This window comes from Pocillopora damicornis, chromosome 11, assembly GCF_964200805.1.
Source record: "Pocillopora damicornis chromosome 11, jaPocDami1.2, whole genome shotgun sequence".
Lineage (NCBI taxonomy): Eukaryota > Metazoa > Cnidaria > Anthozoa > Scleractinia > Pocilloporidae > Pocillopora > Pocillopora damicornis.
Genome location: NC_142680.1, coordinates 15,495,729 through 15,520,886, shown reverse-complemented (window position 1 = coordinate 15,520,886; position 25,158 = coordinate 15,495,729). Strand labels below are relative to the sequence as shown.

Genomic DNA, 25,158 nt, shown 5'->3' with positions numbered 1-25,158 from the left:
AGCATTTAATTTATGGATTTTTGAGTACGGGATGTCGTTTTCATGGTCGTTTTGGTGATTTACTACTGAGCCACGGAAGAGTCTGTGGAAAGTCAGGCCATTACGAGGTTCACATGTGATACTTAGTCCTGTATACGACTAGGATTGACAATGTCAAAAGCGTACTTTGAGGAGGCAGAATAAAAGAGGTGAGAAATTTTGAGCTCGGTAATGAATTAACGAAGCAGATTGATCACAGAGCTGTTCAATCAATAGAGAGTTCGAGTTATGAGTTAATTATATCATTGAATTTCCCGCAATAATAATCGCAAATCAATGACGTCAGAACTAAATTACATCATTACCTTCTATGACATCATAATCACTTTTCGCTTTGGTTTCAGCGAGGAAACAGGTTCATTTAGAGATGTGAGCTTGTATTTGTCAAATTCAGTACAAATATTCGAGTGAAAAGTTAAACAAATGACGAATAGGGTCCAACCCGTTGTTATAGAGGTGGGCGAAAGCTCTGAAGCGAGCGGACAGCGTGAAAAATGGACCTCCAAAGCTGACTTCATAGCGTCATGTATTGGCTATGCGGTTGGCCTGGGGAATATATGGCGATTCCCGTATCTTTGTTACAAGAACGGCGGAGGTAATTTGGTAAAGCGTAGATATCTATCATAACTTCGTCTTTTTATTTAGGGGTGTAATTTAGGTTTACAAGTGCACACTTTTTAAAACCGTTTTTTACAACTGTCGGCGCGTGAAAACATCTCGTGTCTGATTTTGCACCTTGCAACACTTCCTTCAATTCGAGAAAATCTATTAAATGCTGGTTGAGTAAGACTGGCAAACAGAAAAAAGGCGATAATACTACAGAAATGCCAGATGTTTCCCAGGCCAACAGCATAGCTTTCTTCCTAAACTGTTGGCTTCGGAAACATCTGACGTTTTCCGTATCTTTGTTACAAGAAGGGTGGAGGTAATTTGATCTCCTAGAGATGTATATCATAGCTTCGTCTTTTTATTCGGCAGTGCAGCTTAAGTTTGCAAGTACACACTCTTTAGAATCACAATTAAGTATGCGAAAAATCCATCTTACTCAAAGAGGTTGTATCGACGCATTTAGTGTCATCTGTTACACGTCGTTAAACTCGAAGGAATCTACAAAATGTCAGTTGAAAAAGACAGATAAAAACAAAATAAATGAAAATAAATCGGAAATAAACAAGAATAGCTAAGGATGGAGAAGATTGACAAGGATTGTAAATGCCTGAAGAATAATGTTAACCTTGTTTTTTTTTAATAAGTTTAACCTTGTTTTCTGCGCCAGCTATGTAGCTCCTTCAATCTTCCGCGCATACTCTGCCCTCCATCGTAAACCATGCACTAGGATATAAGCTTATTCTTATTTCTTTCATTTTTCATTCCCAGCTACTTTTTTAATTCCATATTTTCTGACGTTGATAACCTGTGGAATTCCTTTGTTTTACCTGGAGCTGGCCCTCGGACAGTATTTGAGTCTCGGTACCATCAAAGCTTGGGCAGTGGTTTGCCCTGCGCTTAAAGGTTTGTGTTGTATAAGATATCCTGAATAATGTCTAGCACTAGGGTGACTTGGAGATATCACAAATAAATATGGAAGACAAAGATGAGCAACGCCATTGTGAGATGTAATGACAACTACTACGCTCTACAAGACAAATTTTCCACTTTTGAATACTCTAAACTGAATAAGGCGTTTCCGCAATCGATAAAGTAGTGTGTTGCACAACTTTTATGATGCAAGGCGCGCTTTACACCGTTAACACGTTGCGGCAGCTCAAATGTTCCGTTATCTTTCATTTGCAGGTATTGGAGTTGCCATGGTGATTATTTCCTTCCTGATCTCTATTTACTACAACGTTGTTATATCCTGGAGTCTTCTGTATCTATACCACTCCTTTGCTTCTGTTGTCCCGTGGAAGTCTTGTGGCAATTCGTGGAACACTGCAAATTGCAGGTAAATAACGAGATTAAAATAAAAGTTCTCCCTTTGGTTGGAAAAAAACGATGTTTACTCAACATATCAATCAGCAAACAGTTTTCATGTTCATATTTTACTTTTTTTTTCGTGAGAAAAATGACGCCAATCTCTACTTAGTAGGATTTGGACCCTTGAGAACATGTCATTTTTAACAATAATGACCTCAGTTGTAACAGCTTCGTAATGTTCTTTTGTTTAGTGGGGACTTCAGAAATTTCACTGCTAACTGCACGACTTTCAATTGCTCAATGACCGCAGTCTCCCCCAGTCAGGAGTTCTGGGAGTAAGTTTTAGTTTTTAAAGATTCGCTAATCTTACTAATTTAAACAACCCCAGTTATTTGCAGCGCAGTGCATTACTGATAGGTTACCTTGGCAGTCTTTAATTAACACTGATTTAATTTGCATAAGATTTGGAAAAAAATTTGCGAGTAAATTTGAGATAAATCATTTCACACACAAGAGCATGGACACAACTATACAACTACGCATGCGTAGAATGTCATCAAAGACAAAAAGAGCCAGTCAGTGTTACGCATGAACAGACCATTACACAAACATTTTCAAGTCACGTCGTTAGCCCATGGCCAAACAAAAAGATGAAAAACATTCTTGAATAATGGCGACATCAGTGCCTAAAGAGCACATTCTTTCTGCTTGTGGATAAATAAGTTTCTTCACAAACAAAAAATAATCATCTTGTGAATGAAATTGTTTAATTTCACGACTTATGGTCTTTTAAGGCGTCGTATCTTGAACGTTTCAAATGGCATCGACGAGCCGGGTGAGATTCGTTTACCTTTGGCCACCACGTTGTTTATCTCGTAGATTGCTGTTTTCTTTTGCATCCATAAAGGCATCAAGAGCTCTGGGAAGGTAAACCAAGAAAGTACAGTCTAAAAAAATCAATCTGAATTTTACTTGTTAAAATTTGCATTTCCTTTGCACATTTTCAAAAGTCACTTGGCAAGTAAATTGCAATAAAAAAGAACGCATATGATCGCTTGAGTCTAGATTGTTGTATCGCTTATAGACGGTAGGACACGGTTTTAATAATGCAGTGATAGAACCACAACCATCTTCCTTTATCTTGTGCTACACGTCTTGCTTTTCTCGGATGAGTTTATCTCGGACCAGTAAGATGCATAGAACAAGATATGGGAAATCATTGTGCCGGGCGCAATCGATGGAATCCTACATATTTTACGAGAAGTCTAAGTTTGGTATCTTGGAGCCACAGGTGAAAACAGAAGCGTGGTAAACATCATTTCATGAGCCAGAATGGTTTTATAACTAAAAGGCAATGCCAGGGTCAGTCACGATATTTTTTCTTTTTGTTAATATCTCGATCCCTCTTGTTCACAGGTGGCCTATTTCACGGCCATCTTCCCCTACATTGTGCTGTGTATCTTATTGGTGCGTGGTGTCACTCTGCCTGGTGCACTTGATGGGATCATCTTTTACCTAAAACCAGACGTCGAAAAGCTCTTAGAGCCACAGGTGAGAAAGAAAATACTGGGCTCTGGTAAGAAGATGATACACACAGAAGCATTTGTCTAATTTATCACGACGCCTCTCATTTTTTATCTTTATCAAAACTTTTCAGTTTGTTAAACTGGTTTTGTTGTTGTTTATAGGTTTGGATCGATGCCGCTACCCAAATATTTTTCTCCCTCAGTGTGGGCCTTGGAGGCCTGGTCACCTATGCCAGCTACAATGAATTCAATAACAACTGTGAACGGTACAATATGCTTTACACACAGCGCTTTCTCTTTCCCACGTCACAAGTTACTTAAAATGAGCGAGCAAATGAGTTATCTTTAGAAAACTTTATAACATTAACCACCGTGCACTGACAGATGTCAACTTGATTAACAAAAGACGAAAGACTTCTATCTCGACCACTTGATTGACATTCTCGTGTTCACCTGACGTATTTGTGTCTGTTTCCAGGGACGCAGTTGTGGTATCGTGCATCAATTGTGCAACCAGTGTAGGCGGAGGGTTTGTGATCTTCAGTGTCATTGGCTTCATGGCCCACACCCTTAATAGGGAAGTGGCACAAGTTGTATCCTCTGGTAAGATAACAAGTTAGGGCGTGGTCAGTCTTCACCTTGGTTAAGGTTAGGGAAGAGGGATTCATCTTTCTGACGGGTTCGTAGCCTTTATTCTGAGTTGAAAACAAAAGAAGTTTGTTTTAATCAAATTGTAGGACCTGGTCTTGGCTTCGTGGCTTATCCTGAGGGGATTGCTCAAATGCCGGCTGCACCTGTTTGGGCTGTGATGTTCTTCTTTATGCTTTTCACGATTGGACTCGGCAGTCAGGTAAGACCAATTACACCACTCTCATTTATAAGAACATTCCAAATTCTAATTATTCTACACAAATTGAATCTTTGATCTGACTGAGCCGGTGTCTTGGTGACCTACTGACTCAGTGACTAACTGACTCGGTGACTGATTGACAGGTCAAATGACTCACTGACTGACTGACTGACTGACTCAAACTGACCAAATAAGTGACTCCATAAGTGTATGACTGGCCGACCCACTTATCCTCTGACTAGCTATGGAACTCATTAAGAACTTAATTCACTATAGTGTTGGAATCATAACTTATTAACATTTTCAATATTTAGTTTGTATTTACAGAGACAACGATTCGGGCGGTGTTGGACACCTTCACCAAACTTCGTCCTTATAAGGGACGATGCCTCTTCTGCCTTTGTCTCATTTCATATCTTATCGGGCTCTCTTGTGTCACTAAGGTAAGTTAATTAATAATGGAAATAGGACCAAGTGGTGTCCAACTCGGTCTGGATTTATACAAGCGATCACAAAATCGGACGACTGCGAGGCAGGAGTCCGATTTGTTTATTATGAGCATGATTATAAACAATTATTAGAAAAGGTTTTTGTGATATCCAAAATAATAAAGGTCGATGTAGAGGTTATCACCCTTACTGAGACCTTGAATTTTCTGGATATCACAAAAACCGAATCTTATAACTGTTTTATAATACACTGAATGAAAAAAAGTAAGTAGAACTGATAATTAATTTCCAAACAAGTAAAAATAAACAAATCAGCAAGGAACACAAAGCGCGCGAACTTGACATGATTACCCCTAAAAATCATGCACTGCGGTCATACGTGACATGATTACCCGTGACTTTGAGTGTCCTTGACATGATTATTGTATAATCTGCAACTAGATGACGTCCCAGGTTTAATTTCGAAAAATTTACCGTGTGCTTTCGGCCAATCAGAAAAGAAATAGGGAGTTGGATGTATAATAACAATTTAATGTAAAAAAGGTAAATGGTGTGATTATTTGAAGATCGTGAGAATTCGTTATTGATTTAAAATGACCAAAAAAAGAACTTATTTAGCAGAGATCATCTTTCGAGAGTTTTTGTAGAATTTAATTTCTTGTTTATTTTCTGTCAGGGAGGAATCTATGTCCTAAACATATTCGACAGCCAAAGTGGAGGCTTTTCTTTGATTTGTGTGGTTGTTCTCGAAGCTGTTGCCGTCAGTTGGGGATACGGTGAGTATTCTCAGTAGAGCAACAATGATTTAAAACATTTTCACTAATTTTAATGCCGATTTTGAGGGGCTAAATTTTTACACCTTTTATTCTTTTTACAGGAGTTGATAAATTCTCTGATAACATCAAAGATATGATTGGAAAGAAACCCAGCAAGTATTTTGTCATCTGCTGGAAATACGTCACACCTCTTGTTGCAACGGTAAGGTTATGCATTTGTGATGCATAAGTCTTGCTCCGTTCATCCGTACACAGATCGAGTCCTTAGTTCATACCATGAAAATCTGATGGAGAGCTTTCGAATTTAGTGTCTGAAAGTGACTGAAAGTTACCACTTGACCAATCAGCATACAGTTCAAAATCACCAGTAACCAATCAGAATTCAAAGTGAAGATGCATGACAATTTCAAGCTTCCGGTAAACGCGAATGACCAATCAAGTTATCACTCCTCCGCCAAATCAACCCCGGCACTAGCCCACCCCCTCCCCTCTCCGATAAACATGTCATGTTACTTATTGTATGTCGCATTTTATAAAACAGTTGATATTTCTGGGAAGCATCACCCAGTGGAAGAAAATCACGTACAATGGATACATGTACCCCGACTGGGCACAAGCTGTGGCATGGCTGCTGGCTTTATCGTCTTTTCTGGCCATCCCTATCTTTGCTCTCTGTGCAATTTTCCATCCAAAGGGATCATTTAGAGAGGTATGAAAGATTTACTGTACAGATTAACGGAATTAGCACGTGACTTTTGTACCTAGTCTATTGGCTACTGGAATGTGAGCTCGCTGATATGCAAGGAAGAGCAGCGGTATAAGTTACTAATGAATGGTGCTCAGAAATTTGGGACTGTGCTCCTCACCTTCCACCCTTAAAACAAATCTTAGCTACACCTTTGAGCCAGGGTGAGGTCTTGTAGTTATGCGCTGGATTTTAAAACTGTTTTCCACTTTTGTGTTTTTATAGCGATTGAGGAAAGCAGTGAGTCCTAATGTTAATGTTCTTAATGCTGTGGCCGAACGCCATAACCTACCAAGTCGACCAAGGTAAAGACATGCAAGTAATAACAACTGACTTTTTACTTACGCGAGGCGAAAAACGCGCGAGAGGAGGAGGGTGATAAAAAAAAATTACCACGGTTTCTCCTTTTTCACTCCTTCCCTCGCGTTCACCTAGCCTTTAGGGTTCGCCTTACTCTTGCTACCACATCATATGATGTAATTTAACTATTTTTTCTCATCTTTAGCGTTTACAGAAAGTGCCCAGAGATCAGGATCGATTTGATCGACGTTGACAACTTTAATAAACTTCCGGAAACGGAAGTTTAATTACTGGCTCAATCGAGAGGAGCTTTGATGTTTATTTTTTCATATATAATTTTTTTGTCGTACCTGTTAAAACACTTTTGACGACATAAGAAGCCATGACTGTTTTACGAAACTTCAATTTTCACTTCAGATCACGAAACTTATTATCAGTGCTTCTTGTTAAAATATTTTTAGTTAACATTTGGATTAAAAGGAAAACAATATATTGTTTCAATGTCTGTAATTGAAACTGACACTTTTCCGACGTAGACATTTGTATATTGTTTTGATATTATTTTGATTCCTTTCATTCAGCTTAAATAAATGAAACCGTTACACAAGAAAAACGAGAAATAGAAAAAAAGAAAAAAAAAACATCGAAAATTACTTATAAAAAGCATGAGAATTTAACCATTTTATTCTGAGTGTCCACGTAAACTTTGTGTGCAGAACTGGAGGGACAAACACCCTCAAAAGATCATTTTTATCAGAATGTTAAAGAAAAAAAATTCAGAAAATGCGGTTGGCTAAATGTGGAAAGGAATGGAAAACTGTGAAGCCGACACACAAAAAAATATATACATATAAATGAAAACAAAAAATTATAATAATTAGAGAAAACATTAAAATAAACTTTTTGCAAAAAATAAGAAACTATTCTGAAATTACAACAATATCTAATTTTCCTTCATTGAATATTACCTCTTGTTTGTTTCCAGTTCCTTCCGTGAAGTTGTTTTTGTTGTCATTTTTCTCTTGAGTTTTTAAATAAAAAAGTTACTTGCCATCATAATTTGTGCGAGTGTTTAATATCTGAGTTAATGCTCTTGTCGTGTTTCAGTTACACAATTTCTTCCCCGTCAGATTTTGAGTTTTAGTCGGAAAACCCAAATTCGGGAATATGAGCCAGCGTTCCGAACCCACTCTTCTCGGGGAGGAGCAAAGACCGGACATCAGTGAGCGGCGGAAATCGAGCTTAAGAGAAGCCTTACCTTCAAGATGAAGGGATCCATAAATATTACGATCATTCATTCTTTATCGCCGGGGAGGGGAGGGGGGAAGTACTTTTTTCACATGGTTTTCAATTGGCACGAAAGAGGGATCAGTGGTTGCCAACAGAGTAGGAAGTGGAAAACATGCGAAAACACGGTGACGTTCGCATAATTGAAATACTTCGTGCGGCGTGCATGTGACGTTTGAGCGCTAGCCCTTCGGTAGCGCGAATGTCGCCATGCATTTAATAACATGAATATACTAACGAATCAAAAAATGATAAGTAATTTTGTGTAATATCACTAGATCTTTTAATGCAAATGTTTATGTCACCTCAACTTTAGACTATAAAGTGCTTTTCGATTGGGTGTCGTACAACCAAAACATACACAATTGCAATGGGTAATCAGAAGACAGAGAAAATACCTTCAAAACAATTAACGAAACTGCTTAAAGCGCGAGTATACCTTTAAAAAGCCATTGAAAACTCAAGTTAAAAACTACGCAAACTGCCTGCGGCGCTGGTAAACGTGGGCGACTAAGGCGTGTTTGGTTTCATTTTTGCTTCTCATTAGTTGAGAAGTGGCGCGAGTCTGGACCAATCACTGAGCGAAGTGGAGCAAAACAAATGGAATCCCGGATTACCAAGGACACTCCACTGAAAATTTTTTTAAACACTGATTGTTTATTAATAACATTACAATTTGCTATCCTTCACTTAATTACCCATTAGAAAACCTTAACTACCTACCAAGGCTTTTTCAATGAACAAGTCCAAAATACATAAGCATTAGCGGGTATATTTATATACTAACAAGCGGGGAGAGTGAATAAACGCATGAACCTCCTTGTAAACAGTATCCATGTCACTAATTATCATTAGTCTGATGATACATCGTTCCACTATATGCAGTGAACGGTGTTTTCAGTCATTACGAAAACGTTCGCCGATGTGACTTGCAGTGGATACCCACGAACGCAATCTCTTTTAACTTGTCGTGCTGCTAGGAAGTGCTAAACTGAGCAGTGGACATCAGAGAAGCAGGATCATTGATCAGTTTGTATAATTCATCACATTCCATGCCAGTTTACAACTGAAATTCATTAATTTTACACTTAACAGTATAGATTGTGGAGTTCCACGCGTTACGAGTTCAAAATATATTTCGAAAACTACATGTGTAGGAGTGCTTTTCAGAGCGCAGTATATTCGCAGACCGTCTGCTTTCCGAGTTATGTCTAACGTTGATTGATTTTCTGCCTCATAGGTTAAAATATCTCAACGATGTTCAGCTGACCTCAAGTTCTGCACTTCTTCCTCCCAGGGGACACCAAATTGACTTTATTTTTCAAGTACTAAAAGCCAACCAGTACACCAAGTTGAAAACAGCAAACGATATAGGAAACATATACCGACAGCACTTGTTGGTCACAACGCTGAGGTCGGTTTTCGTGTCCCTAGGCTGGTAGCATGCAACACAACACGTTCTCAGCCCTTCGGTACATTGGGCTTTTTGTTCCACGCGGTTCGAATTCTCTGACTGGCTCACCAGATGAATGTGTCCATTAGCATCTGCGACGAAGTTTGGTTGGCAACCATGTTTACATTGGAACACTATTTTGTTGTTCTGAGGCTTAAAGAAGATAAATTGAATATCAGTGCACTCGGTTTGCTTTAGAAACGTTGTTTGTAATTGTTACCACTCTGTTGTTTAGATTGGCTTAAAGCAGACTCACGGAGTGGTAAGGAGATTAAGTTTTAGAATTTTACTTTAGTTTAGTTAATGTTTCTTGCTAGCTAATACTATAGCTAAACGCATTGGCACTGAAATAAAGTTGATATGTTACGTCAAAGACGGAAGGAAAGGAAATATAGAGCGAGAGTTGGAGTGTGCGGTGTGTGTGGGTGATAGGGTGGAAAGGAAGGAAGGAGAAGGGGTATTGGAGGAAGGAAGGAAGGAAGGAAGGAGAAGGGTGATTGGAAGGAGGAAGGAGCGAATGAGAAGGTTGATTGGAGGAAGGAAGGAAGGAAGAAACGAAAGAATGAAGCAAAAAAGAAAAAAGGGAACCCTACCTTGTTCTGCAGGGTTTTTTTGCTTTTACGGGGCTCAGTTATCTAACGCCTTAAAGTATAACAGTTGGCCAGACTTGTCGGGTAGGAAGAATATTCTTCTACTCACGACCTACCTTTGCTTCTTTGCCAGCGTCCATTTTCCTTTGTTCTTCTTTAGATCGGAACCTATATACAAGTAAATCTGTGACCAGCGTAGAGAACACAAAGATGAATGAACCAAGGAGATACCAGTCGATCGCTTTCGCGTAACTGACTCGGGGCATGGTCGAGTTACTCGAACCTAATAGGAAAACGATCGTAAGAATGGTCGTGATCCCGAGAGAGAGCCGTTCCCCGATGTAATATCGATCCATCCAGAACGAGATCCAGCTTAGAGAAACCATCACAATGCATGGGATGTAGAACTGAATGAAGTAAAAACCCATGCGACGATGGAATGTGAACGTCACAATCAAGTTTTGGTAAACCCCTAAAAGAAAAGTTTAATGAGGTGGTTAAGGAGCTATTTATGTTTATTTATTTATTTATCCCAATTCACGGTAATTAAGCCTGTAAATACAAACATATGAATATGAAATAACATCTTTTGTCAAGGGAGACCCGCAGAAGAGTTCAGGAACTCCTTACTGGGCCAGCCCCGGCAGTCACCAAAACCATTCAAGGCTATAAATAGTCAATTATTAGATAAGAAGGAAAAAAGCAGGGAAAGCGCTGATGAATTGGCGTCGTTAAGTTCATGATGTCGCTAAGTTTAAGAAATGGTTGAGTTTGAAACGCCTTTGAGTGACTGACTTCAGTGTTATTTCTAAATAGGTCGTCAAGATTACGAAGTCATTTGGTAAAGACATTTCGCGTGCCTTATTACGCCGGTAAACCGATAGAGACAACGATTTACTGCATAATCATAAAATAACTGAGATAATTTGAACACCCTGTTGAGACAAAAACCTTTCTTTTATAGGTCCATTAAAAAATTGAAACATTAAGTTTATTTTATAAAAGCAATAGACCACAAAGGCACGTGATTTACAGACGTCATCTGTTTCCTCCCAACACCCCAATTGGGTTATTACGCTAGTAAACCGACAAAATCACCAGAAACACGAGCAATGATACCAATTTCGTTAACACTCTCGAGAATGCACACAAGCTCTCCCTTGCTGACTCAAATTCACGCACTGAATAACCGACAGATATCACGCAGATGCTGGAACTCAGAAGGGCTAACAGGTGGAGCAGTATATGGTTGCATATACCACTTGCGCAACCGTGCATCCCGATTCCCCCGCAGTGCATCATGCCGAGAAAACTGGAAATACCTACCTTTGCATGTGTAAACAAGTCTTTTACGACAAAAAGGGCTAAAGTCCAAACTCCGTGGACAAATTAACCACAACATTTGGCTTAAGTAAAATCTCCAAAACCTCAAAGGGGTAACTAATCTCGTACCCAGACCTTCCATGGCCAAGCGATTGTACATTTTAGTTACGGTCACACGTTAGGATCTGGGTACGAGACTAAAGGGTAACAAATTTGTGTGAAAGGAAGTTAAACAACAACTCAAAATAACTCCGTAAAACAAACAACAAAAGTGTGCGAAGGTGTCTACGTCAGTTTCTCAAGCCAAAGTTAGAATTCTTTGACGTGATTGGCAAGTATGGTAAAATCACGTGCGCCACGCGTGAATAGAAAATGAAGTACCGAAGTACCGAGGGGGGAGAGGAAGAGGAAAATTGTAAAATGAAATATAAAACGTAGGAAAACTTCAACAGCATGGTCATTTTTGCACAAACTTCGCTGATACCTTCAAGACCTTTCCTAAACAGCAAATACTGAAGTTTATGTTTACGCAGTGACGCGAATTCTCTCTTACAAGAGAAGCGAAGAAGCCAAACCTGAAATGTAATTAGCTTTTTTAGTCTTCACTTCGTGTTTAACCACATCAAATTCAGCTAACTCTTCACTGAACAGAGCGATAGGTTCCTTTTCCTTCCACTTAAAGTCCATCTCTTCAATGGTATGTCGAACTGAGAAGAAATAAAGCGAATGAAAAGTATCTCATTATTTATTGCGCGTGCCAAACTTGGTAAAACGCAACCTGTACCCGAGCCGTGTGACCCATGCGGCTTGACTTACCACATTATTCATAGCAAGAAGCGACGAGGAGTAATAATACTCCCCCCCCCACCCCCGATGGGATGCTAGTCCATTGCAAGGTTCCCCTCCCCCCTGCATTTCATCAGATTTTCCTGATAATTCGCCAGTTCTCATCCATACTCTTGGGTAGAGAGAGGCAAAACACAACACAATGACTTGGCTAGGTCTTGTACCTGGGCTTCTCGACTCAGCGTCCATGAAGGGGAATGAGGGCAGCAGGGCGGGGGGGGGGGTGCTGTGAGGAGAATCCAGATAAGAAATGCGCGAAGCAGATAAAGAGCTGTGACAAGATTCTTCATGCAGATTACAATAAAATCAGCCTTTACTTACAACTTTCCAAAGTCAGATGGCAGCGCTGCACATCCATTGGAAATTTGACAAGATTCATTTGACATGCCCCAGCTATCCTCACATAGGCAAAGTAATAAATTTTGCCCTCAGAGTCAATTAAGACCAGCTGATTGGACGGAAAAACTTCGTAGTCGTTAGCGTTTGTTATATAAGTGTCTGGTAGCCAAATGCGTTCAACGTCTGTCCCTCCGAGTGCTAGTGTGGCTTCATGTTTATGAGCAAGCCTTTTGTCGAACCACTGTTGGCGGAAATATACGTACACTTGAAATTCCTAAAAAAAATTGAGAAGATGGTTATCGTGAATAATTGAGACTTCATAATCCGCAACATGTTTTTCGCGTGAAGAGGTGGCCTAGTGAAAAGTGCCATAGACACCTGGTTCAAAGGTTTGAGTTCGAGGCCAGGCCGCACCATCGTATTGTCTCATTGGGCAAGGTACATCACTCTCCCTCCACCCAAAGTATAAATTTTGAAGGAAACCTTTCTCAAGATATTTAAGCGGGGAAGGGGAGGGGGGAGGTTGTTGGGGCGGGGGATCGTGTTATACGAGTATCCCACCAAGGAGTAGTAGAAATATTCCTACTCACTTTAGGTCAATGAAGGTCAGGCTCGTAAGCTAAACTTACAATCGACACCAGATAATATAATCTCTCGCGAACTGGAGCTTCGTGCTGACTCGAACCAAGCTCGATTTCCACTGAATTACGGACTGGTCATTATTTATTGCCGAGGAAGCGGGGGAAGGGGAATTCGAAGATTTTGGTTGTTTCACAATAAAATTTTCCTGATTCCCATCGTAAGGCTCCTTAGTATTCTAACGACCTCCCCCCCCCCCCCCACTCATTGCCCGTCAATTTCCATGGTCCCCCTCTAATAGTGCCAATTGATCCCCCATCCGTCCCCCCTGAAACTACGCGATCCTTTCCCCCCCATCCACCTTTCCCCCCCCTCCTCCAGGTGATGAAAAATGATGGGGCATCCGTTTTCTGACCACTTTATACCGTGTTTATTCAACCCTCCTAATACATCGACCAGTTTCTTCCCTGAAAAAAAAATTCAATTCTCTTATCGGAAATAAGCTTTACTCTTATTTGTTACTCACCATGTTGGATTCTTTGATTTCACTGAATGCCTTGATCGCCATACTCACGTTTACTATCTCTGGTGGACCTGCAAGAGATGGTCATCTAGAGTTGCGATTCGTTCAGTTTCTGTTTATCTATATAGTGAAGAGAGCCTCTTCTTTCCTAATCTTTCTCAACCAGAATCAAAGCAGGTTCAAAACAGGTTGAACACTTGATGTGCTACCCAATACCCCTCACTAGTCTAATTTACACACAACTGTCTGTCAGCCCTGGGAAAGAAGAATTGAATTGCGAGTTATTATTAGTGTACCAGTCACGTTGGGCCGGGTCTTTTTGTCGTAACATTTTTTCCTTAGTAGTCTGTTGAGGATGGCTGAAGCGTTGGCTGCCTCACTCCGAAGGATAGAAGGGTTCTCACTGACAAAAGATAATACAACAAGTTAAAGATGTGTACATGAAGGCAATGAATCCCGAATTGCATTGGGTTTGCTTCAACGCGTTCCGTGATTGATCTGAAAAATGCGCGCCGATCTTTCAACCTTTCACATACCTAATCCTAGGCAACCCTAAAACAAATGAAATGAGAGTCTACAATAATTAATCCGGGATTGCATTGGTTTTTCTTCAACGTGTTCTGTGATTTGTCTGGATAATTTTATCATTCCCTTGACCAATCAAATGCAGACTAAAATCAAACGCAACTTGGTTCCCCGCGTATTCTCACGCGCTCATGGCAGTTTGTTAGCTCTCATTGTGGACATCCACATTAATCATTTACACTCTGGCATCAGGATACATTTTCTCTATTCTTTTCTATACATTTCCTAGGAAACCGACAAGGAGAATTTGTTTATCCATCAATAGCCTCATAAGTTGGCTATCCTTTCATTTATTCTCTTGACCTTAATGCGTGATTCAGCAGTGATGTTTAATGGAGAAATTAAGTGCGAGTCACTCTCAGATATCTTGAGAATGAAATGATAAAAGGATATTATACTTCAGAAAGCATGCTTTATTTTTTCCCTAATTGAAAAGTAAATTGATAAAGCAATTACATAACCCTGTTTTGAGACTCAAAATAGCTACTCAACCGGTCCAAAATTATCCTAAATGCATCGGCAATGGATGCTGCCATTTTGGAAACAAATCGTTGGCCGAGTTGCACAATTATGCTTCGCGGCTCAGTGAGTATCCACTACCATTCACCTTCACTTCGGTAAAAAATTATTAATTATTCATCCTCGTCCTTACTTTCTGTGTTAAAAAGCGATTTCCAGAACTTTCATTCGAATACTAAAAAAATTTCGCATGACTTTTTACCTATTTGACTAAGTATAACCCTCGAGCGATGTCTGAGAACCCTAATCTATATAATCTTGCGCATGTACTGCTAAGTGGACTGGCCACTGATTCCATTATCAACTCTAAAGGATTCTTACCTCAGTGATGCTTTCATTGGAAGCAGAAGTAATGAAAGAAGCCATGTTGACATCAATCGTAGTAATGCCATCGTAAATATGTTGGTAGTGTTAAAACTGTAGAGAAGAAAAGATAATGGAGGAAATCAAAACCAAATTAACTTTCTCGACAAAATATTAATTTACATTTGATGTAAAATGAAGAAATTGCTGAGGACAGAACACTCATATTACCAAGCCATTCTCTAAAAAGTTATGAGCCGCTAAGTGAGAAAAAATTTATTTCTCTAATTTAATTCTTCAAACTATAACAGTGACTGCTGTCTCATTTCTCCTTACAATATCATCCCTGAATCAAACATTTAGGTCTCAAGAATAAAGGAAACGATCACCAGCTAAAGAAGCTTTTGATTGATGAACAAATTCTCCTTGCCAGTACGTTAGGAAATCTATGAAGAACAGTATGGAGAATGTGCATACTGATGTATAGGGTTATCAGGTGGAAAAATAATTCAAAACAAAAGATTATAGAGTGAATAATGAATAATTATGTAATGGCCGATTGATAACCCGGTCATTTCCTCTGACGTCTATGTATCGCATTTCATTGAAAAAAATTGTAAACTGCGTATCTCTCAAGGTAGAAACTTGTTTTTTTTTCATGTTTCATGTTTTCATGGGGACTAACTATTACTTTGTAGTAGCATGAAATAAATTCGGAGTTAAAATTCATATATAGATGCTTATTTCTAAATCAATTGTATAAATTTCTAGGTAACATTCAAAACGGTATCTTTCTCCTCGAAAGTATAAATTTGAGTGAATAATCCAAATGAAAACCTGCTTTTTGACTTGCAGTTCAACTTTGGATATTGACAGAACCTTGCCGGTAAGATTTCGGAAATTGAAAATGCAACATTTATGTTAAAACGAACAAAATTTGAGCCTATAAACAAATAGGGCTTCTCAATTAGCATTCGGATTTTGTTCATAAAATTGTTGAAATGACGATACTGTGCGTTGAAACGTAAAATTATTTTGCAAAATCACCAATCCCCTGACAATGGAATTTCAGAAGTGCTTGCTTTTGACAATTCAGAAACAAGTTTTACCTCTCCCTTTCAAAGCAATCTCTCCACACTATAAGACTTTAAAGACCGCGGATTAAAACTAGAAATATTTCCCCTGGGCAATCTAGTCAGTGCTCTCTTTATCAAACAACTGTAAGCATAATGAAGAATGGCGCTGTACGGACATCTACCCTCAAAATTTGTTTGTCTCTTTGTAATTTCCATCTTCTTTTCATTTCAGAGAGAATACTCAATCTAGAATCCTTGAAACGCATCAGTTATTGTGTGGATTTTCATGAAAATGCTTCTTTCGCATGCAATTGACTTATGTACAACCTCTGAAAAATTCACATAAAAATATTTGACTTTAAGAAGTCACTGTACTTTTTTTATGATGCTATCGCTGAATTTGATAAGCGAAAGCGGGTTTGAATTGGAAATATCAAAATGCAAAGGATGCAAACATTTGTTCTGTTTTTCCTTTCAATAAAGATCATTTTTTGTAGAATCTGAGGTTGGATATCACAACTAAGTTACGGTACCTACCTATTTTTCACAGCTGGTTGTGATCGAAATCCGTGTTAGAGGTTATTCACCGGTAAATACGTAAAAAATAAGCTCTACGTACCAGTGCAGCTGGTTTCAAGTGCTACTCATCGCGTATTCAAAGCTGGATAACAAAAACCCAAACGGCTTATCACAATACATCAAATTACAGACCAGGCGACAACATTAATAGAGACGTTTGTTCAAATAAAACGCCGTGTTTCTTTAACATTGTACAGTGCACTGAAGTTTTTATCAAGTAAAAAAATGGCTTAAATTTACTGAAGAATAACATAAACACTGAGTAATACTGACAAGCATAAGATTTACCCAAGCAATTTAACCTTCTAGGAGGTGGAATGTAAACATGTTATTAACTTTAAGATTGCGTCTTCTGTTCTGAACACGACAAAGCTTTATCAACAAAAAACACATTTTTTGCACATACGTTATCACAAAGTGTTCGTTTTTTTAGATTCTTTGAAGGTGCAAAATGGACTTTTTCATGATTTATTTGTTCTAAACAACATCGCACTTATCTTTCACCATCCTCTGGCGAGTTTAAATACTTTTAATTGAGTCCTATGGAGAATGTTTAATTATTTAGTTGCCGGTTGCAATTTTCCTCAAATAGCGTCGAACTTCCCTTGTTGAATAATGTATCCTGGTCTGCGTTCAAGGTTTTATTGAGCTGAGTCAATGTTTCTAAGTTTTTAAAAATGGAACCGAAAACCGAAAAATATCCGAAGTTTTAATTTGCATTGAAGAGAAGTAATAACAATAACATTTGGAAAAAAAGCATAATATTTGGCCAAATTTGCAAAACTGATAATTAACAATAATTATTATAATCTCATTCTTGTCCAGTGAAATAAATGTTCAAGAAGAAACTTCAAGTCTAATATTAACGCGAGGTACTTTCCCAATAAGGTTGTCAGTTATGAATCAATGTTAGCAAGTAATTACTGGATGAACCAGTCTTTTTCGAAGCACTTTCGATAAACCGCCGATTTACAGGTGAGAAATAATAACATTGCGCTTGCTTTAGGCGAGTCCCTCCGTAAGCGTATTTCATCACTGTTTCTATAGCTACCATTGTGACACAACATGTCCTAACATACCTCTTTGAAGTTCACTTCTTGACAAATTGAACGGTGACTATTTCCAAGGGAATGTGGATTTTCTAGCAGCCGATGAGGATATTTTAGACCGTGAACATTTCAGCAATACTCACTGGTAGTACTTGCAGTCACTGGCTGATTTCAGGAACCTCAGCGTTTCGACATTCTTATCATAAAATGGAACTGTAAATACGATAAGTATTATCGACATTTTATCACCTTTAACTGGTGATCAATTTTTTTTTCCGTCACAAGTCACGTCCCTTACTTCTTTCTGACACTAAGTGAATGCTTGTCAGAAACTCTACACGATAAAAAAAAAAAAAGTTTTTAAAATTTTGGATGACGAAAAATGATAAGTTTGCTAAATACTGAACTAAACAGCTGTTTTCATGAAAACCTCACGCAAAAACAAAAGATCATGAGAATTATTTACTATTTTTGATTTCCCTCGGTCGGTTTTTCTTCATATAATATGTTTATTATAATTAGTTCGTTTCGGGCACTCGACAAATTTAGGTCATTGCAGTTATTTTAAGTTCAGAGCTACTTTTTCTGATAAAAAAAACTGAACTGGCATACGCTACGGCACAAATGTTACATATAAATTATAACTTCTTACGAAAGGGCCTTACTGAGGAATGTTGGCCTGAGGTCGTGGCTTACAAAAACGACCGAGGGTCGATATTCCCCAGTATGGCTCAAGCCAGCAGAGTTAGTGTGTAGTTTATTATATGGCACTGGGACCAACCTGTTTCTTATTTTTGCTTTTTAATCAGCCGGTTTTCGCGGTCAAAAATACCCGGCTTGTGACCGTTTCCGGGGAAAAGGTCTGTATGGCAAAATACGGACCAAGAGAGAACCAATCAGGACGCTTAGATTTACCTCAGGACTACCTTTTCGCATAATTGTTTTTATTTATCAACTTATCGATGTTTCTAAATTACATCTCATCGACTATGACCGGCCTAATAGAGGAAATGGAAATTACATGGTTTCTGGAGCACACTTCTCCTTCAAATCAATCATTTTCTGAGCTTGACAACTATGGTAACAAGCTCTATTTTTAATGCATTGGAAGTCAGTTTTGGATCACTTTGTACGTGATCAGGTAACAATCCCTGAAGCGTTCTTCGTGTGGGTCAGTGTACAGCTCTCGCAGTTCCCTGTTCACGAGTCTCCATTTTCCCGCCTTCTCCAACTCATCAAACTTGGTACAGTAACCATACTTTGGGTCGAACGAGTCTGCTCGGAGAGTGAAGATGAACAGACCACCTTAAATGTGAAAAAAAGTAATTGAGATGTTGTGTGACTGCGTTACCGCGAGAAAACTTCACGCCAATGCACTTTTTAGGGTAGGCATAGTAACAAAACGGACTGCGCTGCACTGACCTGGTCTTACATGACGTATACACTCATCCAGTGCCACAGGCTTTGCTTGACCATAAACAATGGTACCTCCGCACAGGGTCACATCATATTCAGCGGTCTGTATCTGCTCTATGCGAACATCACTCAAAGGTGCACAGATGAGTCGCTTGTAAACATTCTTCTTTTTAGCTTCGTTTAACATATTCTGCGAAATATCTAGGGCATCAATATTTGTATAGCCTTGTTTAACCAGCATCTCACCAATCATACCTGTACCAGCTCCAGCATCAAGGATCTTCATGTTCTTGTCTACACCAGGGAAGATCTCTTCAGACTGTATGGCTTTGTTGAAAGCTTCCACGCACAATTGTGGTGCTTTATAGCCATGATTTTCAACTAAATCCTGGATAAAATCAATGCATAAAAAAAGAAAAGAAACACTTATATCATCATCTTTTTATATGAGGAAACATGCTGCGAGACACATGCGCCCTGATATTTGAGCATTCTATTATTTTCCTAATCCCACGCTCGTTCACACCTGAACTGAGAGACGACATCGTAAGAATAAAATTCAGAACTAAGGTAAAACTGTTACAGTAGACCCTCTCTGACCCTTTAACCCCTAAGAGTGACTGGCATCTAATTTCTCCTTACAATATCACCCCTGAATCAAACATAAAGGTCATGAGAATAAGCGAAATGATCAACAACTAAAGAACTCTTGACTGTTAAACAAATTCTCCTTTTCAGCACCTTAAGAAATGTATAGAGAACAGTATGGAGAATATGCATACTGATGTATAGGGTCAACGTTTCTTCGCCCACGGAAAAGTATGAAACTTTGAGCTACGCAAGCCGGTGAGAAGTCTGCAAAAGGTTTAGCACTCTAACCCCCCGGAAAACCTCGCCCCTACTCGTCTAAAATCTTCCCGCGGGTGAAGAAACGCGCGTCCTGCACCGCTAATGACGAGGGTATCCTCGCACGCTGCTTTTGTAGCAATTTCCCAACTGACCACTTCATAATTTTCTGCCCAAGAATCATAAAGTTTTTTTGCTTCCTCTTCGGTAGATGATGGGTTCAGTTCAACAATCCCTCTGTTTGTAACGGGTTTCATTATGAGGATCTAGCTTATAATCAGCACCTAAAAAAAAGGTAGAAATAATGAGATGCGAGAGCCTCGTAACCCCTTGAATCCCAAGATCTGATTGTTAATTCTCCCCTCTAGCAACGAGACATTTCCTTGTAAATTAATAACGAGATTTTAGTGTAAGATCAAGATAACAACTTCTACCTGTTAAGTTTAAGTATTATCATATGTTAGTTGGATAATGTGTGGAAAGGATTATTATGAAAAGGAGTTACATCTGATGACATCTGGGAACTAAGCCAATTTGTCTCATCTTTCTCATGAGTAAGAACGCACCCCCCCCCCCAAACCCTCCCAATAATTCAAACCAGCAGATGTAGGGGTCTCTGTGCAACATTTCCACGGGGGCCGGGGGAGGTCTACGTATACGCATTTGAATACAGTACAGTCTTTATACGTGGACAATGAAACTATGTTTTCTAAACAGAGAACCTGTGCTACGCCAGATAAGATAAAACCACTGGAAAAAAAAGAAAGACTTCAAATGTGGTTAGAAAACTATGTAGAAACGTATTCCTTATCTAATGCAGCAGCACAATACCTTAAGGAAAAGGTAAACTAACCAGGCTATACTATTAATCACAAAGGAATAAATCATGATTGTAATGATATTTACAGGGAGATGGAGAATAACAATTATAACACGCACAAAAAAGAAAATGGTCAAACATAAGACTGACCGACCTGCAATGACTTAATTTTCCCGTGAAACTCTTAAATAATCCGAAACTTTCACGCTGCCAGGCGAACCTCTTCAACATGCCATCATAATGTTAGTTAACAAACTCAATGTCGATTCCAGGTACCCTCTTTATTTGCCAAAGCGTATGGCCTAGCAATGATATATCATTTCTCTTCGCCCTTCTGCGGGCTCTAAGGTTCGCCAGTCCCCCTTTCTATTAAATTTGGCTCCTGCACTAGGAAAGAGTTCTCTCTTGTCAAATGAAATAATTATTTTTCCCGTTTAATTTCCCTTATCATCCGCTGGCGGCTCACAAGAGTGTGCCTGATGCTAACGTTATTCCACGGGAAGGCGTGAAATATTTTTTAAAGGGGCCATGTCACGTTCTGAGTTGGTGCATTGGGTTCTTCCAGTTTATTTCATATATGAGTCAAATTGTCACCGTATTTGACAAGAAGTAGAGCGTGACGCCTAAAGCCGACAGTCACAAGTTGTTTTGGTCACGCACTGCACTGAAGACAGGTTATAACAACTCCGGGCGTTTCCTGTTAGTTTCAATTATAGTAAGGACCTATCTCTCTCGAAAAAGTTAAAAAATAAGAAAAAATTGACCAGAACGTTATCGTTTTTCTGTCTAGAGCACGAGGCAATGGTAAAAGTTAACTCTTGCGTGCGCGGTATGAGAAAATAACCAGAAGAATAAAATACAATCTAAGTCTTTGTTCTACAGGTACTGAAATGTCTGCCAGAGGGCAAACGTATAAATTAATTTTGATGCGTAATTTTACCTTCATCTCTAACTCTAAAATCAAACATAGCTGGCTGGAGAAACAATCGCGAGCTTGCAAAGTTTACTCGCTCTAATGAGAAGCCTGTATTGCGGGCATCTTTTGTTCCTTGTACCTTAGTGTTACACCATTGCGCAACAGCGGTGTATGGCAGCGAACTACAATTCTCGTTTCAAGAATATTCCTGAATAGTAGCTACATGGTGCTACATGTCGACTTGTTTTTTCGCCGACTATATTCTGTAATACATACTGGCTACAGCAGCAGTAGCGCTTGATGCTTGCTGTAATTTGCGAGGTCAAATATTTAAGTTCAATCTGTAACTAGAACCAAAACGCTGTGGTATGCAAATCGGAAATAAATAATTTACGAAATGGAAATATATCAGGTTGCCTCAGCAAAAGCAAAAGTAAAAAAAAAAATAGTTTACCCGTCTTATTTCCAAACTGGTCCAACGAAAGGCCACTATCTTTGTTAACCACGCAACCCAACACTTTTCCGAAATACGCTAAGGTATCGTCTCGTGACTATAGGTCGAGACCGAAAGAAGGACGTGACGTATGACGTCATTAAATATTCAAAACAAGGACTTCGGGCGGAGGTTCGGAAAGTATTCGAAAGTTGCGGCCGAAAGTTACCGCAGTCGATTTCCTGTTTCCTAAAAACATAAGCTAAGTTCAATGAACGTATGGTTTTAACTTGTATAAGCTTTCGGACCCTACTCGATTGTATAAAGCATTTGATTTCGGCTTCTTCTACGTAAAGATCGCTTCTGAGAGGGTTAATGTGATTTTCAGATACATAAAATCCCACACTGCGGTGTTGCAGTGATCTCGAATCCTTCAGTTTACGTTGTTAGTGTCTTTTAAGCTGCGGTGTACGCCATAACAAAATTATTGGTTATTATTTGCGTTACTGGACAATACCCTTAGCACCCTGAGTGGTCTAATTTTGGCTTGCTTATGGGCGAAAATTATCATCTCGCACTTACCTTCGCCCGCCTAGAAAAAGCAAAGAAAAGTGACGTTTTTTCGCACGCTACTCTTAACGAAAAAATAGTTCTCTTCAATTTCACACACCTCTCTCCAGTTCCCTATTATATTTCGTCAGGAAAGGGAAGAAAAAAAAAATAGGACGCATTTGTCATTAACCTCGCGGTTTACTACACTTTCTTTTTTTAACAAGCAATCAGTCCTAAGTTTAACACCTTAAAACAAAGCTCACTCATGTAATACTGGACTGAAACTGTCCGCCTATTGGGCAGCACTCTCTCAAAGTCTATTGTAAGAAGTACCCTGCCTCCGAGGGAACAGGGGCCTCTTTTGCATCGGGGGTGTCTAAAAACCGTAAATAAGGATTCGGCATCAGATTAAACCCTCCTCTGTCTTGTGAAGATCATGAGCTCTTGTTCATAATCTCATGTTCTATGTCAGCCAGTTGCTTCACACATTGATCTCGTCGTTCTTTAATAGTCGCCACTATCTGGTCGTGTTTCTCAGGATACCTAACAAGATCCTCCTGCAAAGAAGAACTTAAGTTGAGGAGCTACTTTGAGGAGAGGTACTTAACGGCGCTTTCTAAATCCAACCTTTGTACAATGGGACCTTTTCATTCAAGGCAAATAAACTTTGGTCCTAACTGGAGATATGGCCGATATACTGTTACCTTCATCGACAGGAAACCTCTGTTCAGGGGATACTTTTTACATTCAACAGTGGAAATTTAATTTACTGGTGCAAATTTACCTACCCACTTCCCCAATGTAGCTTAATTGTCATGCCTATGAGATAGATTTTTTCCTACCTGAAAACTGGCAGCTACTGGGGTAAGACTTCGCGCCTCCTGGGAACTGTGAAGACGAGGGAGAACAAACTAGATCTTAGATATACACAATGTGGTCAGTACCGCAGTGTGCTGTTACTCATCAAGTAACATCGGTTGAAAACATTATCGGTTTCCTTAATTTTGTGCTGCGTGAAAATAAATTGGAAGAAAGTTGTTCCCAGCAAACGTTTAAATCATCCACAACTGCTAAAAAAGTGTCCCTGTCAAACACGAAAAAAAAAAAAAACGCTATCTCACAAAACGCTAAGTTAACACGGTACATGACTGAAGGGTTAGGAGTTTAAAATTCAATTTTTTAAAATTACATTTACATGAATGTCATTTATATTTTGCAAGTGGTAATCAATGTCATTGAATGTTGAAATAGAAAAAAAAAAACCCGAGAATTTGTATGATATGATAACTTTCACTCACAAATCATATCCTTCAACTGTGTTTCTGGCCATGTCTCTCAAGTAATTTATATCATGCTGGTATCGCACTACTATAGAAGAGCCCTTGGGGTTTCCGATGCCTAAAATGAAAAGCAATAATAATATTAATGATAAAAATAATTTTTTGTCAACAAGTTTCTTTTGGTTACATATCAACTTATTACTCTGGGGTTTTAATAACATTTTCGATACGCGGCTGCCGACAGTGTAACAGAAAAGGTTGAGGAAGAGGATGTAAGGCTCCTTGTTCGAAAGGGGGGGGGAAATGGTTCATAAACTCCCCCCCCCCCAAAAAAAAAAAAAAAAAAAAGAATATATATATAGTCTGGGAAATGCAATTTCCAGTATTCTGGGCATCAAAAAGAGCGCTTGAACGCTTAACAGACGGAGTTCAAGGTCTCCTGGCTACAGGAAACCACCCGCAATCCCCCCCTCCCCCATTATTGAAACCCCTACCATTACAGCACATTTCAATTGAGCCAATCAGAAGAAAGTAAATATCTCAACGAGCCAATGAGAATTCGAAGTAGAAACTAGCAAACTGTGTGAATAAAAAGAGATAAAGCCACACTTGGTTTAAGTTTGCATCTGATCAGTGAAAAAAAAATTTGGTGCTTGTTTTTGGACCAATTGCATTGCAAAATAGGGTAACCATGCCCTACACTCCCTGCTCCTCCACTGTAAATGGTTACCTTGTAACAGCCTTTCAAGATCTTCAATCTCTTGTCTAATAATATCTGCTCTCTGCATTCCCTCAAAAATGCTAAAACATAATTGAAAGAAGCTTAAAGTGAGAATAAAATAGAGGCAAAAACATCTGTAAATTTTATCTTGGTATGAAATCTCCAGTGTATTCCAAAAATGGTTACACACATTGTTATTTATCCTTCAACTTCCATGAATAATGAAGACAGAATTTCTCCTTACAATATCAATACGATACCAAGTAGACAAATGATGAGAATGAAGAAAAATATCAATTAGGAGATTAGTTGATTTGATAGCAAATTCTCTGACCTAAAATCATAAGAATTGGGTGGCAGATGATGAGAAGAATCTCTGATGAGATCTTGGAGTTAAAGGATTGATGTGAAAAATTACGTTCTTCATCCATGTACTTACTCATGTGTAGAGGGGCTTGGATCTGTTCTCACAATGTTACTTCTTAAAAAATAACAATAAATATCATGTTATTATAGTTTAC

General features: G+C 38.9%; 3 protein-coding genes and 1 pseudogene across 6 annotated transcripts in view; 1 reads left to right on the top strand and 3 right to left on the bottom strand.

Annotated features, from left to right (window-relative positions):
- Positions 1 to 337: 337 nt before the first annotated feature.
- On the top strand, positions 338 to 7,643 carry LOC149037776 (sodium- and chloride-dependent GABA transporter 1-like; annotated as a pseudogene). The gene is made up of 15 exons (XR_016181105.1): positions 338 to 634; positions 1,417 to 1,551; positions 1,834 to 1,984; positions 2,208 to 2,291; positions 2,751 to 2,883; positions 3,373 to 3,507; positions 3,645 to 3,748; positions 3,961 to 4,085; positions 4,220 to 4,332; positions 4,647 to 4,775; positions 5,458 to 5,557; positions 5,659 to 5,759; positions 6,099 to 6,266; positions 6,528 to 6,607; positions 6,808 to 7,643. The product of XR_016181105.1 is annotated as a sodium- and chloride-dependent GABA transporter 1-like (transcript).
- Positions 7,644 to 8,526: 883 nt separating this feature from the next.
- On the bottom strand, positions 8,527 to 17,773 carry LOC113679389 (gamma-aminobutyric acid receptor subunit delta). Of its 3 annotated transcripts, none has more exons than XM_089187391.1 (8): positions 17,684 to 17,773; positions 14,968 to 15,063; positions 13,839 to 13,945; positions 13,546 to 13,613; positions 12,423 to 12,714; positions 11,831 to 11,962; positions 10,049 to 10,404; positions 8,527 to 9,495 (listed from the first exon to the last, which is right to left on the bottom strand). In XM_089187391.1, the coding sequence occupies exons 2-8, from the start codon at positions 15,036 to 15,038 to the stop codon at positions 9,211 to 9,213; spliced, it is 1,311 nt and encodes a 436-aa protein (XP_089043517.1). In that variant the 5' UTR covers positions 15,039 to 15,063; positions 17,684 to 17,773; the 3' UTR covers positions 8,527 to 9,210. The 3 variants fall into 3 exon arrangements, with proteins under 3 accessions (XP_089043517.1, XP_027052142.2, XP_089043518.1); XM_027196341.2 differs by lacking the exon at positions 17,684 to 17,773 and adding an exon at positions 16,563 to 16,701; XM_089187392.1 differs by lacking the exons at positions 13,839 to 13,945; positions 17,684 to 17,773 and adding an exon at positions 16,563 to 16,677.
- An 807-nt stretch (positions 17,774 to 18,580) lies between these two features.
- On the bottom strand, positions 18,581 to 22,245 carry LOC113679388 (methyltransferase-like protein 27). Its single transcript, XM_089187418.1, has 4 exons — positions 22,106 to 22,245; positions 20,071 to 20,199; positions 19,076 to 19,457; positions 18,581 to 18,958 (listed from the first exon to the last, which is right to left on the bottom strand). The coding sequence occupies exons 2-4, from the start codon at positions 20,170 to 20,172 to the stop codon at positions 18,765 to 18,767; spliced, it is 678 nt and encodes a 225-aa protein (XP_089043544.1). The 5' UTR covers positions 20,173 to 20,199; positions 22,106 to 22,245; the 3' UTR covers positions 18,581 to 18,764.
- Positions 22,246 to 22,814: 569 nt separating this feature from the next.
- The window catches only part of LOC113679386 (uncharacterized), an 8,205-nt gene continuing 5,861 nt past the window's right edge, over positions 22,815 to 25,158 (bottom strand). Inside the window, exons 7-11 of the mRNA XM_089187404.1 lie at positions 25,077 to 25,118; positions 24,647 to 24,717; positions 23,935 to 24,034; positions 23,479 to 23,524; positions 22,815 to 23,193 (exon numbers count right to left, since the gene is read on the bottom strand). Of these exons, the coding sequence (XP_089043530.1) occupies positions 23,071 to 23,193; positions 23,479 to 23,524; positions 23,935 to 24,034; positions 24,647 to 24,717; positions 25,077 to 25,118 (382 nt within the window). The 3' untranslated portion in view covers positions 22,815 to 23,070. The remainder of the gene's footprint in view (positions 23,194 to 23,478; positions 23,525 to 23,934; positions 24,035 to 24,646; positions 24,718 to 25,076; positions 25,119 to 25,158) is intronic.

Coding starts and splice junctions, on each gene's coding strand:
- LOC113679389 (XM_089187391.1), bottom strand. CDS start 15,038: ATGGCATTACTACGATTGATGTCAACATGGCTTCTTTCATTACTTCTG. Junction 13,614..13,838: donor GACCCGGCCCAACGTGACTG/GTACACTAATAA, acceptor CATCTCTTGCAG/GTCCACCAGAGATAGTAAAC. Junction 9,496..10,048: donor ACGCTGGCAAAGAAGCAAAG/GTAGGTCGTGAG, acceptor ATCTTCTTTAAG/CCTCAGAACAACAAAATAGT.
- LOC113679388 (XM_089187418.1), bottom strand. CDS start 20,172: ATGAAACCCGTTACAAACAGAGGGATTGTTGAACTGAACCCATCATCT. Junction 19,458..20,070: donor GGGCAGAAAATTATGAAGTG/GTCAGTTGGGAA, acceptor GATTTTATCCAG/GATTTAGTTGAAAATCATGG. Junction 18,959..19,075: donor TATACGTCATGTAAGACCAG/GTCAGTGCAGCG, acceptor TTCACATTTAAG/GTGGTCTGTTCATCTTCACT.